At 38.9% G+C, this 17,196-nt stretch overlaps 1 protein-coding gene across 2 annotated transcripts in view; it reads left to right on the plus strand.

Annotated features, from left to right (window-relative positions):
- plpp3 (phospholipid phosphatase 3) overlaps positions 1-17,196 on the plus strand; it is a 40,100-nt gene that overhangs the window by 16,217 nt on the left and 6,687 nt on the right. The window contains exons 2-5 of one of the 2 annotated variants that reach the window (XM_039692588.2): positions 3,715-3,869; positions 6,213-6,493; positions 6,947-7,004; positions 12,972-13,148. In XM_039692588.2, coding sequence (XP_039548522.2) covers positions 3,715-3,869; positions 6,213-6,493; positions 6,947-7,004; positions 12,972-13,148 — 671 coding nt within the window. Of the gene's footprint in view, positions 1-3,714; positions 3,870-4,250; positions 4,409-6,212; positions 6,494-6,946; positions 7,005-12,971; positions 13,149-17,196 lie in introns of both variants that reach the window. The other variant, XM_039692587.2, reaches the window with a different exon arrangement.

The raw sequence follows: 17,196 nt of genomic DNA on the forward strand, positions 1-17,196 counted from the left end.
TAATGTCAGACAGAATGGTCAGAGAAAAATTGAGCTGTGATGTGAGGAGAACCAGTGGAGAACAGGACAGGTGCCTTTTAGGTGAGAGACGTGCTTATAGTATACACGTTCGCTAACGATATACACTGTGCTCACAATATTGTACAGATTATTATGATCCTATAACAGGCCAGCAGACATTAGTATGTTTAGGGTAGATTTATATACTATTAAATGTATAAAAACTTTACTTGAGTATATTTCTATAGGCTACTAAAAGCATATAGGCTATACTCGGGTACATTTTTAATACATATTTTTCACCTTGGTTATAACATAAACAGAACATTAAAGGTTTGAGTATTTAAACAACCAATTTTGTTTTTCAATTACAAGTTTTATTTAGGGCATGACATGACTAAGTTACCTTTATAACACTATTTGATGCCATTGGTAGTATACGACGATCAATATGCTTCGGCATACCATGTTGAACTCCATCATATTGCCGGGATGCTAATCATTTGATCTGAAGTGAACGCTACACACGACCGCGTTTCCCGAGCCGATGCAGAGGAGAAATCCCGTCTCTTCACCTGCTCAAACCGCACCAGGAACGAAAGATAGGCTATATAGCACAGTCACTTTTATTGTAATGGAAACTTGTGGACTCGATCTTGAAGTCCTGACAGGCTGGAGTTTTTGCAATCTCCACAAACACAATATTTACCATGACGATGATAAATTAAAATGCAAAAACTAACGAAAGCACACTGACTGACGAGCGCTCTCACTGAACACCAGCCTGCTCTCACTGAGCCGAGGCTGCGGCTCCCTGCTATGACGTCAAATGACGCGACGTTGAAAAAAAAGCCGTTTTTACTAGCAGTCCAAGAAACGCTCACTTTATCTTCTAAATTAGTGTCCTTATGTTGTTTTAAAACATTTTAAATCCTGCATTAACTTTTCATATGGTATTTTCATACAAGGTTATCTATAAATTTCGATTTTTTTTTTACCTGCAATATGCTCTTTAAGTATTTGGAGGTTGAGGAATAAGTTGATTTTCTGTCAAAGAAAAGCAAAGAGGCCCTGGGGGAAGATCGAGGAACGTTGTTTTTCAAAACGTGCTTGTTCCCAGTGGTATGATCTTGCATATTAAAGGTTTGGTTTATTGTATGAATGTGTGTGTGTGAGTATGTGTGTGTTAGAACGAATCAGTCACCGCGGCTGCAGTCTCCTCTCTCGCCAACCACAAAAAAACCCATACGCCCCCTTCTCTCTTTTGCTCCAAACACCATTCCAGACATTTGGGTGGTCGGCGTAAGCTTAGCTTTGTTTTTCTTGCTATTCACACATTTTACAATCCTTCAAGGGGAACTTTTCAAAGCTCCCACCACAACTTTGAGTCTGATGTTTAGTTTGCTTTGATTTGAAAATACGTATTTATTTTCCTCGCTATTGGCTAGATGATGACAGCTGACATGTGTTTTGCAGGACGTGTGACATTTTAATGAGTCGGCCATTTTGGGCTGTGTTCCCAGCCTGGCATCTTTGCCGTTCCTTAAAGAAAAAAATACACTGGTTTAGATGCATACCAAACAATTTGTTGTCCATGCCAAGGGAAACCCTCTTCAGTACAAGTCTTCAGTCTTTTGATTTCAACCACAAAAAGTGTCTCCATTAAAGTTCACTCGTGAAGCAAAAAGACATGAACCAAACTGTTATGAAAATGTTTTAGCAAAACCACAAGTGAACCTGAAAAAATCCATATAATCTGTCTCCAAAATGTCCACATACTATCTCTGTTCCAAACCCTAGTGAGCCGCCTACCTAGAAAGCATCATAGTCTCAATCCCTATGTAAGTTCTTCCAGATAGGCAACAACATTATGGTACCTCCTAAGATAATTTGTTTTGTCCCAATCGTTAAACCCAAACTATACTTTTTTTTTCATATTTTATGGTTTGTAAATTTACAATTGTCGAAGTATTGTTGTTAGCTTAGCAACATGCTAACATCAAACTCTATTTGAATTGAGTGTTATTTGCTTGTTGTTGCCTATGTAGATAGTTCCAATTAATAAAAATGAACTTTAAATGTTTGTGCTGCCTTAAAAATGTACGTTTAGGTAACTTAAATATCCAAGTTGTAACTTAGTACACCTCCAGATTTCACGTTGGCTAAACATGCAGCGCTAACACTTGCATTTTTTTTAATTGAAACAATTACATATTTTTTATATATATTTTTTTATTTTTTTATTATATATTTTTTTACAGTGAAGGTTTCATGATTGTTAAGATGTAAATGCAAATTTAGGAAGCAAGACGGCTCGCTAGGTTTTGAGAAGGACTTTAACAAATCACACTGATCCCGAATTTCCAAAGTTCTCAATGTAAAGGCACCCATCACCCTTGTTCTTGTTAAAACCCAACATTACCCTTTACAATTTGAACCCCTCAATAAAACTAGCCTATAAAACCAAAGAGACATGGAATGCTAGACTTTGATTGGTTTGGTGTTCATTGTAAAGTCTTATCTGTAATGAATTAGTTCTCTGAAGCTCTACATACAGTATTGTTTGCGTTAAAGCTTTGCTTAATGGCGTTAGGCTGCATTGTCTTTAGCTGTTAAGCTACTTTGCACTGACAATAGCACTGAACCCAAGCAAAAGGGAAGGGAATCTTCTCTTGCTTTTGTGCTGCTTGGCAAATTACTTAATTAGCAAACACGCAAACTGTCACTTCAAGACAATGTGTATTGGATACACAGTACATTATGTGTGCTCTGTGAGGTTCTGTGTACACTTCTCTTGTAGTAGCAGCACTTTAAGCTAATGCTTTGTTTAGAAGATTAGATAAAGGCTAGAAGAACTTCCTAGTTTGCCTGTTGGTGTCGATTTTAGTTAACTGTTAATTTCATCAGTTCTTCAGTTCCTTTAACATCTAATGCTATTTTGCTTAGTTTTAAGGCTTTTTGCACTTTGTTTTCAAGCTTTTTACACTGCAATCAGTATATACATAATTTTTTTACAGTAAAAACTTGGGTTGTCAAACGATGAATCGCATCCAAAATAAAAGTTTGTGTTTACATAATATATGTGCACTGTGTAATTATTTTGTATATATATATATAAATACACACACATGCATGTATATTTAATAAAAAATATTATTTATAAATAAAATATTTATAAAATATAAATATATTTTTAAATATATTTTTATAAAATAAAATATAAGATATAATAAATATATATATATATATATATATATATATATATATATATATATATATATATATATATATATATATATATATATATATATATTATAATTATACACAGTGCACATATATTATGTAAACACAAACTTTTATTTTGGATGCGATTAATCGTTTGACAGCCCTAATAAAATACATCTAAAAAAAATCACTTGAACAAGATCAGTTTACTTGAGATGCAATATTTAGTTTCAAAGAATATATCTTGAATTAAGTTTATTTTTCCAACTCCACTGGCATTTTCTTTTCTTTTTTTCAGAAGTATGCTTCAAAATAAGAAAAGTAAATTGCCAGTGGGCAAAAAAACCAAAAAACCAATCTGATTTTGCAGTGTATTTTTCACTATATATTACGCTTTATGTGTCGCAAGTCATGTGAAACATCCCTGCCCTCTCAGGTAAGTGTGTATCATGACACGCCCTATGGGGTCTGTGTGTGTTTTGTGCGTAGTCATGCTGCCTTCGATGGTGTTGCATAAATCGACTGTGCAGCCGTACCAGCGAGGGTTCTACTGCGCGGACGACAGTATCCGCTACGCCTATAAAAACAGCACTGTGCCTTCTTCTGTGCTGACTGCCGTGGGCCTCCTCCTGCCCATTGCCAGCGTAAGTGCCCCACAGAGGGGCCTCAGACAGGGGACATGGGGCCAGGCGAGTGGGGCGACTGCATGGGAAATCAAGTCTTTTGAGAGAGTCGTTCTATTTTATAGCTGTTATGTAGCAGAAACTGCTAGTGCATTGTACCAATCAAAGGTAGACATCAAGTATATTTAGCCGTGCACTCTCTCAGAAACCGAGCTACCATGTCAGACCCCCCTCCCCTGCCTGGTTTTTCCCATAATCCTCGGTTGCCGTGTGCTGTGCTATGCTGTGCTGTGCCGCTACCTGCGTGTGTCTTTCTGTGACTGACCTGAAATCTCTCTCTTTCTCTCTCTCCCTTCTTCTCTCTCTCTCTCTCCGTGTGTGTGTGTGTGTGTTTCGCTGTAGCTGTCCTGCCTTTCCTGATAATTGAAACTAGCACAATCAAGCCGTACCATCGCGGGTTTTACTGCAGTGACCAGTCCATCCAGTACCCGTATAAAAACGGGGACACCATAAGCGATGCCGTGCTCTCTGCCGCTGGCATTCTAATTGTCATCCTCTCTGTAAGTTATTCTCTTATATATATATTCATATAAATCTACCACTGATTCATATAAACTTCCCATCTACATCCCTCATCCCCTATTAGATCAGTGTAGAAATAAATAACTTTATAGTAAAGAATCCTACCCATAATCCTCTTTAAATCCATTAACCAGCCAACCCCATCCCATCTATTAATTTATTATATTTGAATTACTCAACATCAAGGGATTTATCATGGTCAGGGCTATCTCTATCTCTCTTCCCCAGTCTCGTTCTCTTTGTTCTGATCCGTCTTCTTTTGTCTGCATGTTTTGTGATGCATTGTTCTTTTTGTGTTTGACTTTTTTTTTTCTTTCTCAAAAAAGTGATTCTCAAAAACAGCAATGCAAAGTTACTGTTAAAAACTAAAGCTAAATAAAATGAAAAACTGTGACTGCTGGCGAAGGGTTAACCTCTCACAAATTAACCTAATCACCTGCAGGACACATGTAGGACGAAGAACAAGAAAGAGTGCAATGTCAAACCAGATTATTTTAACTTCAAAACAAAAATTCAACATCCCAGACAAGCCTTTTGTGGAATAAAGTGGTGAAGACGAGGAAGTGGTCTTGAAGTACGAGCCCCTGAAAACGGGCATATAACCAAACCATGACTTCATGGGGATCCTATGGAGACATGCGTGTCTCACTGTCTGGAGTAGACATGTTCCTATGCTCAGCAATTCTCATGATTAAAACAAGGGGTGTGTTGGCACCCCTCACACAGCTGTAGTTAATTAGCAGTGTCTCCAGTCCTAGTTTGGTTAGGCCTCAGGGAAGGCAGCCCCACTCTTCACTACCAACACAACAGCGTTCCACTTCAGTTTAAAGAGGGGAAAAAAAGAGATGCAGAGTGTATATCTCATTAAGGCATGGTTTGTGTACTTCATAGCCCACCGCTCTCTTCTCTAATTTATGTCCTTTTGGTTTCAAATGGTGCAGACCTCTGTTTTAAAATCTGCTCATATGAAAGACATAACCTTTAGAAACATATGTTCCATATCATTAAAATATCACCAGCAATAGGCAGGCCATGCTCAGTCATAACTCACATTACTATTTCTCTCATTTCTTTCACTCATTCTTCTTCTTGCTTTTTTGATTAGTGTGCTTTCCTAACTGCAAACTAACTTGCATGTCCATGACCTGACCACTGAAATCTTGTGATATGCAGTGACATGTTAATGTTTATGGTGACTTCACAAATTTACCCTACTTTTATGTTGTTACTGGCCTTTTAGCTCTGTTCCAAAACCTAGTGAACTGCCTTGCTTGTTAGTGTCTATATAGGTATCCTAACCATCATGGAACCTGATAAGTGAACGATTTGGAGCACTTTACGTATGCAACAACTCGCCAAGCATCACACAAATTGGATCAACTCTGTCAATTTCAATAAAGTTTATTGTTAGCATGTTGCTAAGCTAAAAGTGTTTATGCTCTAATAAGAATAAAAATACATAAAACTATCAATACATTTTTTTTTCAGTGCAATTATAAAAAGACAGAGTTTGAGTATTGATAAAATATTTATATAATCGTGCAATTATAAAAAGACAGAGTTTGAGTATTGATAAAATATTTATATAATCAGCATCTCTGCTCATCTACCATCTTGGAGATAGATCTTTGCACAATCCGTTGTTGGATTGGCTTTTTTCGCAAAGGATATACGTATATGATGCTCTCTTAGAGTTTCGCTAGGTTTTGGAACAGAACCTGCATGTAGTATTAATCTTAGCCGTCAGTAATCTTTTGTCTTTGAAAATGAACCGTTCTCTAGATCGTGATTGGGGAATGCTACAGGATCCATTACCTGAACCAGGGCTCCAAATCTTTCGTGGGAAACCCATATGTCTCCGCCCTTTACAGACAAGTGGGCGTGTTTATCTTCGGCTGCGCCGTCAGCCAATCATTCACAGACATCGCCAAGGTCTCGGTTGGTCGGATGAGGCCGCACTTCCTAAGTGTTTGTGATCTTGACTACTCTACCATCAACTGCTCTCTGGGATATATTACTCAATACACATGCCGTGGAGATTACAGCAAAGTACAAGAAGCCAGGTGAGATAATTAGGACTCACATGCACATGGGTTCCCTTGTTTTGGTTGCACGATGCATCACTTTTACATAACGAAATGTGCATAAATCTATTGATTTTAATAGGCTACTTCATATTGCAGATACCAGAGAATATACAGGGCACGTGACTGTTACTTACATGTTAAATAGAGTTATTACTCTCTGTTCAGTTCAATTCAGTTCTCTGTCTCGGCTAATTGCACTTGAATGGTCAAATACATACATAGTTATGTCAAAACTCCCATTTTGGCGAGTATTCATGTTAACAAGTCGGTTTGTGCTTACTCAAGTATGTAAACTTTAGAGAATTTTGCGTATGTATTTATTTGCAAAATCGACTAAATGGCGGAAACTTCCCGAGTAAATAAATGCGATGTGTTTATTTTAAAATTCAAATGAACATTTTGATTAAATGCTCATTCATTTCTTTACAGGAAATCCTTCTTTTCTGGACATGCTTCATTTTCAATGTACACCATGCTGTACCTGGCTGTAAGTACATGCACTGCCATAGTTTTGTTGATTTACTAAAAAGCCATCCATTCATGACTGTTATGTCTAGTATGAGAAGGGGACCCTCTGTCGCCCCTCACCCTCCTCTGAGGGTGACTGTGTGGGTCACTGTTATTTTCCTTGTTCATCCCCCAGATGGACACACTCCACCTGTTTTTATTTGTGCAGCTGTATAGACGTCCTTTCTCTCTGAAAACTTTTTCCTTCATTTCTCCTTTATTCCTAATGCTTTATTTTTGTTCTCTTTTTGAATGGGTCACACTCTTCTTCTTCTTTTTTTTTTTTTTTATTCTAATTATGCAGAATCCCCAATATAGCTTTACATACACACAAAGCCAGCTTTCGCTCAGCCTCCCTGGAGTCTCCCACTGTATGTAAAACCTCTTTCAAAGGCTTCAAACTTTCTCCCTTTCACACACAATGCCCTACACTCCTCCCTATTATCTCCTCCTTTCTTCCTGCATCTAAATCATCAGCATCTCCATGGGCCCCTCCACCTTTCACTCTTTCAGACGGACGGAGGTGGAGCCGCTCTGCTAATGGAGGTGGCCAGATGTTCACTCTCAGTGTTTTGAGAGATTATTTGAGAGTACGCAAAGTTGGAATTTAGGAGAGGGATAGAGAATATGTGTGTGAGGCCACAAGTCTGTTAAAACTCATGCAGGGTTCGTTCTAATGCCCTCAAAACAGCCGTTAAATTAATGTGTGATTTTGACAGCTTGGCCTGACGCCCAAAACACTGACCTGAACACTTCCTATACAAGAGGAAACCGTACGTTAAGAACCAGACCCCAGGCAGGTACTGTTGAGTGTTTTGTGACTAAAGCAATCGGTTTTTACACGTAAACCTGCTGTATTTTAAACTATCACGATTAGCAAGGTAGGAGAGATGTCAGTTAGTGTTGCATGGCGTTAGTCATTAGTCATGGCGAAAAGCTAGCATCCAGAAAAACAGGATCCGAAAAAGCTGAATTTCCAGCTTCAAAACAGATTTCAACATGTCTTATTGCATGTAGTCACTTGGCAATTTTCATCTTGATTTTAAACCCTGGATTTGGGGCAAATTGTTCCAATGTTATTAAAAAAAAACAACCTCGGCTAGATTTTTCAAAGCCAAAGTTTAGTCAGACTCCATTATAACGTGAATAGACTGTTATGGTAAGATACAGAGTGACTCTGAGATTGTTGTACCGTCTGCTTTTGGCCTTCAGAGTTAAAAACAAGAGAATAATGCTCTGAGATATCAAAGAACAAAGCATGATAAGCAGAATTACAGAGCTGAAATAAACTAAAGAGCAAGAGTGAAGGAGTTTTCCCTGAGTAGGCATATTGAGCGATACCGTCTTATTGACTGGAGCGTTCTCCTTCCTGGCCTCGCTCCCTGTAATTATCTCAGTCTAGCTGTCATGCTTCATGGGTCAGACGCTAAGGTCATAATGAGAGCTCACACCGGTCTTGTGATCCCCTTTTATTTGCACACACACGTAACCCAGGTCAAAGCTAGACCGTCTTTGTTCTCACCAAATTGGCGAATGAGTCATTATGGCACAGTACCTCAAGACACAACTCACACCTGTTCCATCAATGACACCTTCTCAATTTTTTCGATGTCCTGATTAATATACCACCATACACACCATAATCGTTACATAGTAACCGAGATAAATTTGCATTATGTCTAATTTATTTTCCCCTGTAGTTTTAAAGTTTGCATTTTTAAGGCAAGTTGAAAACTTCTACCAAGTTGTAAAACGTTCACCAGTGCAGCAGGTAAATGTCAGTTTTAATATACAAATTAAAACCATAATTGATTTCTCATTATCATTGTTAGATCAAAATTATTCAATTTTCTATTAAACTTCCTGTGGTAATTCTTTATGAAGCAGCAGACAAAACTTATTAAGAAACTAAAAAAATAAGTATTAAAAAAAAATGACAAAACATTTTTTTGGTAATTGTTATAAATTTAACTCAAGTTATAACATTCAAAGGTTTTTTTTTTTTTTTTTTCAAAGTAATTAATACTTTTGTTTAGGAAGAATGCATTAAATTGATTAAAAGTGACAGTAGTTTATAATAATTTTGCAAAAGATTTCTATTTCAAATAAATGCTGTTCTTTTAAACTTAATATTCACCATATTCAGAATCCTAAAAAAATAACTCAAAAAAATATTAAGCAGCATAATTGTTTTTAACGCCAACTATTGGCGGATCAGGGTAGTGCAGGACACATTATACAGACTTTTCCTGTATCTTCTTGCAGAGAAGCCAGTGAGGGAGATTAAGGTGAACGAGTGGAGCTCACATGGTTATGCAGTCGAATGGTGTATTCAGGGGTCTAAGTGCACCACAATATCCATTTAGCTCAATAGCAGAGTGGCTGGTCAACCTCATGTGGTTATTGAGTTGTATCAGCATATCAGTTTGTTCTGGAGAGCAAGTATGTGTGAATTTTTTTTTTTTTTTTTTTTTTTGTGGGCAGGAAACTGGTTATTTCCTAGCCTCTCAGTATGACCTCCACACTCATACTCCATGAGTTATGGTTTGGCTATGGTGTCACTGAACTTCTCAGAAATGACAGAAGAAGCTCAAGTTTGCCATAGAGACCAAAAGAAGAGGCTTTGAATGATAAAAGATCACAGGAAGAGTTGAAACAAGCACAAAGCCATTTAGACAAGCCAGTCTTCTACCTGTTGTTTTTCAAAGGCTTATTTCTCTGCACGTCGTGGTCATTACCATGTGGTGAAGCTGTTTTGGCTTCGCTGTAATATTTTTGGACCTGAGATCAGGATAGAGAAGGTTTCAGTGGTAAAGTTTGACTGTTTTCTACTAGAACTGTGCAAAAACACTTCAGAATGACCTCAAACCATGCACAGCAGCATGATCAAAATGTTGCACACTCACCTTTTTGGTTAAGGAACATGATTTGTTATACCACATCTGGTACCTCTTGCTTTTTTCTGTTTCCCATCCAAAGTTGGATGGAACTTGCAATTTTTGGCTGCTTCTATGACCTGAAGAAGTCAGACAAGAAGTCGAACAATTTAACATTCGCATATAAACAAAGCTATCACTTCTGAATTTCTTGTACTTTTTAATAGAATGAATAGTACAGTCTTCAGAATTTATCCTTATCCTTTTTTGAACAACATGAATGTAAGTAAAATGACAGAATTTTTCTAGATCTAATCCTTTAATAGCCCACCAGGATCTTTTCCATTGTCCCATTTGATGCCTCTGCATCAGATCTGATGATAAGACCCAGATTGCCTTCAGGGAAGAGACTGAATGGAGACTGTCAGCAGGGACAGAGCATCTTATCTGCAAAAGGCTGTGTTACTACTCATGTGGGCACAGGGCGTGTGTATGTGTTTGTGTTTTGGGTTTGGATGTCGCTGAGGAATCCAAGACCACACCGTCTGCCAATCCTGCTGCCACCACCTCACAAAGCACTGAGATGAGATAGCCATATACACAACACCGTCTCTGATCGCAACGTCTGTGGCACGTTTGGCTTATCTAAACTGATAGCAAGACGCTAAGAGGCAGATTTGATGGGCTGTATCTGAGCCTTGATGGTCCTCAGGCTTTGCTGCTCTTATCAGCTCTTGGATGCCTACGTGTGGAGCGGGACCCCACTCTTGCCCTGAGGAAAAGAGCCACTTTAAGAGTTTGGAGAAGTCACAGAGCTCATCTCTACATCTCCATACTCAGACATGCTGGCGTACAGCTTTAGAGATCAGCGTCAGCCGGACTCCCTGTGTGTCGAACATCACCCCTCCATGACCTCTTACATCCCAACATATACCAGGGCTCTCTCTTTGCTCTTTTAGTGTAGAAAAGTTTTATATTAGGGATATCGCAAATGCTGATGCAAAGAAAAAATACTTAATGCTAATGATGTGTATAACTGTGAATTCTTTTCTGAAACTGAATTCTTTTACACCCCTAATTTGTGTGTAAATGAGCATATGGCGGATGCCATCCAGAGGCCCTAGTTGCCTTGTTTCTGTTGTGGCCACTTTTTAAAGTGAAACGACAATGACATTCCGTGCTTTGTGCTGCATTGCAACATTTGCTGTTGGAGCGAAGGAGAGCATGAGAATGTCATTGTTGTCATTTGGAGAACCAACTGCTATTTTATCTATTTATAGCTTTTATTTGTTGGGTTCATTTCTGGAAGCCTTCAGAAATAAATCAAACAGTAAACAAAGTTATGTTCTCAATTTTTCATCCGTGACGTGTGATGAAACATCTTAAATCTCAAGCCAAAGAACATTTGATAAAAACACAGAGATTGCTCATGCAGATGGATGTTCTTCATTTTAACAATCCTAATTTATTGAGTCACTTTTGTAATTTATTTGTAGTGAGTGAGTCTCTGACAGACATAGGCAGACACTGGCCTCTATCTCTGTGAGCCACATATCTGTGGTTGAAGAACATCCAATTGCATTTAAATGGCCTTATCAAAGACTTTATTGACACGTTTGTGAATTGTAAGTTCTCTGCAGGAACTTAATACCAAGTGTATGAAAGTCCGTGGTTGAAATAGCTACAGCTCCTTGGTTAGAAATTCTCTCATTGCTGCCAACATTGAGGCCAAGCTGGACCAAAATGAGCGCGAGTATGAATTGATTTATTTGTGTTTGGCCAAAGATGAACTTTAGCCGTATAATCAAGCAAGTATCTACATTTCATCTGTGACATCTAACTCTTCTATTTAACCACCTATAAACCCAACAGCTCATAAACAGTAGCGTGAGAGAAAGAAATGATCGCTGAATCAGGCAAAATGGCTGAAAGTTTTGTTTCAGTATATTTCTGAAGACTTCCTGCTTTGGGCCATATGTGGATTCCAGTTGATTTGAGGCACAAACGCACAGGCACACATAAACACACAGATGGTTATCGCTCGACCATCCTTCCTTTCTGAGGGATGTTTTTACGAGATAAGATCAATTTACAATGATTGAAGAGGCCTCTATTTACCCAGTCTTACTGCCTATGAGGTGAGTTGAACATATGGTGCTTGTAATCTTTGGCTTTGTTAAATACACTGGACATCCAATCGACGTCAACTTTGGTGTCTGTGAATAACTCCAATCATTTATCAAAAGTTAATTTGCGAAGATTCGTTCAGGCACACCCATTCTCACGTCGTCTGAGAACTTCATTTAGTAAGGAAACTCCAACTCCCTAACATCCTCAGGGAGGGATTCCTTCCTTTGTATGAACACAATGCTTTCAGATTGAGGAGAGAGCTGTTCAGGAAAGCAGACATGACCTTGTACACACCTTCGTTTGGAAGCTCAAAGCGCAAGATGGCTATTGTTTGTTTTGTCTAACAGATCGTGACGGGCCTTCTCTGAGTGTGTGCATGTGTGTTTATCTGTTAATGTCTGTGAGTGAGGGTGTTTTCAGAGATTTCTGTTGTCTGCTGTGGTTCGTAACACAACGGAAGTTTTCCTTCTCGTGTGGTGATTGATGATTAAAAGAGGGTGATGAGTACAGGGTCCTTGACTGACCCAATTTGAAGGGTTTCAGGACTGATGGGCCGCCAGAGCGTCGTCAACAGTTTGTCCTCCTGACCTCCATCCTCCCCTTGTCTTTATAACCCTCAATTCATTTGTTTTCTTACCCTAATGAGTCTTCCTGTTCCCAGAAAGCAAACTCTATAAGAGGTCCTTGGATTTTGGTGACTAGAGAAAGAGAGACCACATCCCTAGTTTGTTGGGGTTTTTTTTCAATGTCAGTTTTTTCAGTTAAGTTTTCATTTTTCTCATTCTCTGCTCAACCCCTCAAATACTGTATTTTTCTTCACCTGCCTTTGGTTTTCTCTCATTTCTCTACCTTTTTTACATTTCTCAGCTGTTTTGTAATATAAACACATGTTCTACACATATTGCCATTGTTAAAATGCCTTTCCATCTCTTTTTCTTTAGTTCTACCTGCAGTCTCGGTTCACGTGGCGAGGAGCCCGTCTCCTAAGGCCCCTTCTCCAGTTCACCTTGCTAATGATGGCCTTCTACACCGGCTTATCACGTGTCTCTGATCACAAGCACCACCCCACTGATGTCTTGGCTGGCTTTGTCCAGGGAGCCCTGGTGGCCTACTGCATAGTGAGTACAGATTTGCATTTTTATTCATTAGATATGCTTCAGGTTTCCAAATAAGGAGAAAAGAGTCTGTTGTGGAGTCAATCTTGAATTTGTGTCTTTTGGTCGGAAAGTGTAACAATCTGAAAATTCCTACTTGTGACATTTGATAACCACTGGCCTCGATCTTCTTGTCTTCATAACATCTGGATTTTTTTAATGAAAGTGGTGAACAAACACTTTTTACACAGTGTTAACGCCAGAAGAACTAATTAAACTTTCCTTTCGTAAATGTGCTGGCAATTATCAGCCCGACAAGTTTGACATTATAGCATGTTTTCCTGTTTTAATCTGTCACTTTGAAACATGAAAATATTTTTTCTTTCACTGTAAATATAGTTTGTGAGAGTACATTATTATGTTTGAACTCAACTAGAGACAGATTTATCTGATTAAGAACCACTAAGAACAGACTTTATCTGGTGTCATCTGGTAGTGAAGACAGAAGAAGACCATCCAGAGTTTGAGGTCGGAAGGGGATCTGGAATATCTAGAACTAGACCACAACATTCCCCAGAACCCACCCTCTCTCTTTTTCACCCCTATCCACAAAATTACTCAACCATCACAGTGAAGCATAAACTTTTTCTTAGTAATGCAGAGCATATTGCCTCAATTGCACCATTACCAGCTCTCAAATGAAGGGGGGTTGTGGAAAAAGGAATTTTACACTTCATAATTGTGGCACATGTCACACTCGTTAGTGCCAAACTTTCCCTGCAGTAAGCAAAACTTCACTTTACTGGATTGTGTTTGGTATTTCTCTCTATTAGAGAAATTACAATGTTAATTATCTATTTTGATAAACAGGATGTTTTGTGTACCGTAAAGGAGGTGGCGAACGTTTTTTAGGCCCGCAAGTTTAGGTGGGGGTAGGGGGTTGTGGGGTATTCAAGAGACCAAGACCTCTTCCCACAGATATCACCCCATCTTAATTATTACAACAACTGAGGGGAAAATAACTAAATTGTTAGTGTTAGAATTGAAATATTGAGTTGTGTTTCTCATACATCAAAATACAATTCCCAGAATTTCTTAGGAGTGTCTTTCTTCAATTTAATTGGTTGTGACAGAGCACAGTTTTTATGGTGCACGGATGTTGGCCAAACATCTTTCTACTGGTATCGTGAACCTACAAAACATTTAATCGTAAGTCCTTGAATTTGCTTAACCTGTGGCGTTCACTTTTCAGTTGGCTCTAGTCTTTATTTATTGGCATTTCGATTTTTCCAAGAGTAGTTTTAGGCATTTGCCAACCCTTTAAGAACCTCATTAAAAAGATTTTTTTTTTTTTTTTTTTTTTTTTTTTTAGTGAAATTCTTGTTTTGCTTGAATTAATTATCAGCTTCTGATGAACATGATTTTCTTTAAACCCCTCAGGTTTAAGGTGTAGGATACAGTCTTTGAAACTTGGAGAAATGTCTTCCCTGTGTGGAAAAAGAAAAAAATGGCAGACAAGTTAAAATAGGAGAGAGCAGAAATGAGATCCTTTTCACTACAGATCAAGGCGCCCCGTCTGTATACTTGTTTTTAATGAGCCTACATTTGGAATCTGTTCCACTCCTCATCTGTGAACACTTTAGAGGCCCAATTAGATTATCACTAATAATCAAAGCTCTGATGGAGCCTATAGAGGTAAAGTAAGGTGCATGTCTTTAGAAGAAACTGACACATGGTAACATGCCAAAGTTATATCCCCAAACATCACAGATTGGTTTTTCACCCGAGGCTGCAGTGTACCTTATCCAAACTTCTCAGGTAGTAGTCTCCGAAAGTTCATGATTGAGAGGTGAAACATATATTTTAAGCTTGACTATAGGTGCTGATTACTGCTTAAAGTGATACTCCACGTTTTTTGGAAATAGGCTCATTTTACAACTCCCCCAGAGTTAAACAGTTGAGTTTTGCCGTTTTCGAATCCATTCAGCCGATTTTCTGATATTTAGAAGAATTTCAATAACCAGACAGTTTCTGGTCTCATTGACTTCCATAGTACTTTTTTTTTTTCCTACTACCGAAGTCAATGAGACCAGAAACTGTCTGGTTACTGATATTCTTCTAAATATCAGAAAATCGGCTGAATGGATTTGAAAACGGTGAAGCCCAACTGTTTAACTCTGGGGGAGTTGTAAAATGAGCCTATTTCCAAAAAAAGTGGAGTATCACTTTAAGCAGTAATCAGCACCTATAGTCAAGCTTAAAATATATGTTTCACCTCTCAAAAAAAATTGGAGTATCCCTTTAAGGGGGTTGTGTTTAAAGATGCTTAAAGGTTGTAAGTGTGGGTTGGTATCCAACTGGCTGGCTTCAAAGAAAAGGTGCAAAGTTACAGGTCTTGGTGAGTTATGGCCATATTACAATTTGACTTCAGACTTCTTTGATTTCAGACTTACCGCATGTTCCATACTAAGGATCAGGTCTCAAGGTGCTGTTAGACTGTGATGCCCACAGATAACTGATCGCACAACAGCAATTAACGCCAGTCTGCCTATGTTTCATGCAAGGGAAACTCGAAATGTCAAGCATCACAATGCTTACTTGGCCATCAGTATTTCGTTTAATCTCAAAAAATTGTAATTCGTTATACTCAGACCTGGTTTGTATCAGAGATTTTGTCAAGATTCCCTCCCTGTTACAATTGCTAAAATCAAGCATCTTGGCATATATTTAACTGTGTTACTTAACTAAAATTCAGACTTAAATCCACTTTTTCCTTCTTTGTCTTTTGGACTGTTGACCGCTGCCACATCCTCCAGTTCTTCCTGTTGGAGAGTGGCGTGAGCGTTTTGTTCATGTGATGAAACACGGCCTACTTTCTAAGCTGCTGACATGGATGGAGAGAGTGTGAGAGGTTGGCTCGGTTGCAGAGGTGTTTCCTGCAGGACTAGACAAGGGTGGAAACAGCTGGAGGCCAGCGCTCAAACAGCCTTTTCCCCTTTCCACTCTCTCTCCATATCCACAGCGCCCTTTGAGTTCTCACACCACAACAGATCCTGGTCAGCAGTATCCCACCATTCCTCAAGAGCAATGGTCAATATTCTGGACTCCAATTCCTCCAACAATAATAGTCCATAGCTAAGCGCTTCTCGTCTGGCTTGGGTGGTAACATGGTTGTCCTGATATCACTCTTTCCCAAATGTCAGGCCTGAGCTTCACTCTTCTTCATTTTTTTCTCCATTGGCCGCCACAACACTCTTGTAGTAGCCATGGTAACGGAGACCATCTCAAACCGAAAATAGTGTGGTTGTGTGTAAGAAGAGCGGAAATTTTAACAGTGTTATTAAACCTTACTAATGTTATGCAGGAGAGCGAGCAGCCAAAACGCAACTTGGTCTCCACAATTATTATCCAGATCGTGGCTCAGTGCCTGAAGCTACAATTTAAGACACATGCATAACATAAGCAACACACTCTCACACATAATCATGTGCTGTGTTTGGCGCTTTTAGGATCAGGCACACCCAAACCAATGGAGGACCACACACAAGTGTACACACCCATGACATCTATGAACCTGTTCACAGTTCAGTTGAATCCCATAGAGCCAGTCAGTGCCATCAGTGAAAAGCGACAGAAGTTCAGTGAGGTTCGTTTGAGACTAGATTGGATTGAGTTGGCGGTAAGCCCTCACAGCTCTGGGATCCAAAATGAGTGTATACACCATGCTGATGTTTTCAGACTCTGGCAAATGTTGGATGATGACAAATTGTTTGGTGTCATTTCCTGTCTGATTAAGTGATTGTCTGTGAGAGTGCCGGGGTGGAGCAGTTAGCTTGCCATGTAGATGATGTCAACCACTTTAATAAGATATAATACAGAGATGGAGACTAAAATAGTACATTTGGCAACTGGATGCCCTAGTGTTTTCACTTACGTTACACTTTAAAGAGAAAGCGTCATAGAAAACACGATTTTGATACCCTTGGGCGGCAAGCACAGCCGATTCAGCCAAAGCCGTTGCATAGCGTGTACGTTACTGTGGGGGAGGCATCAAGATAGGGGCGTGTTTGTT

This window comes from Pimephales promelas, chromosome 13, assembly GCF_988280905.1.
Source record: "Pimephales promelas chromosome 13, fPimPro1.hap1.1, whole genome shotgun sequence".
Lineage (NCBI taxonomy): Eukaryota > Metazoa > Chordata > Actinopteri > Cypriniformes > Leuciscidae > Pimephales > Pimephales promelas.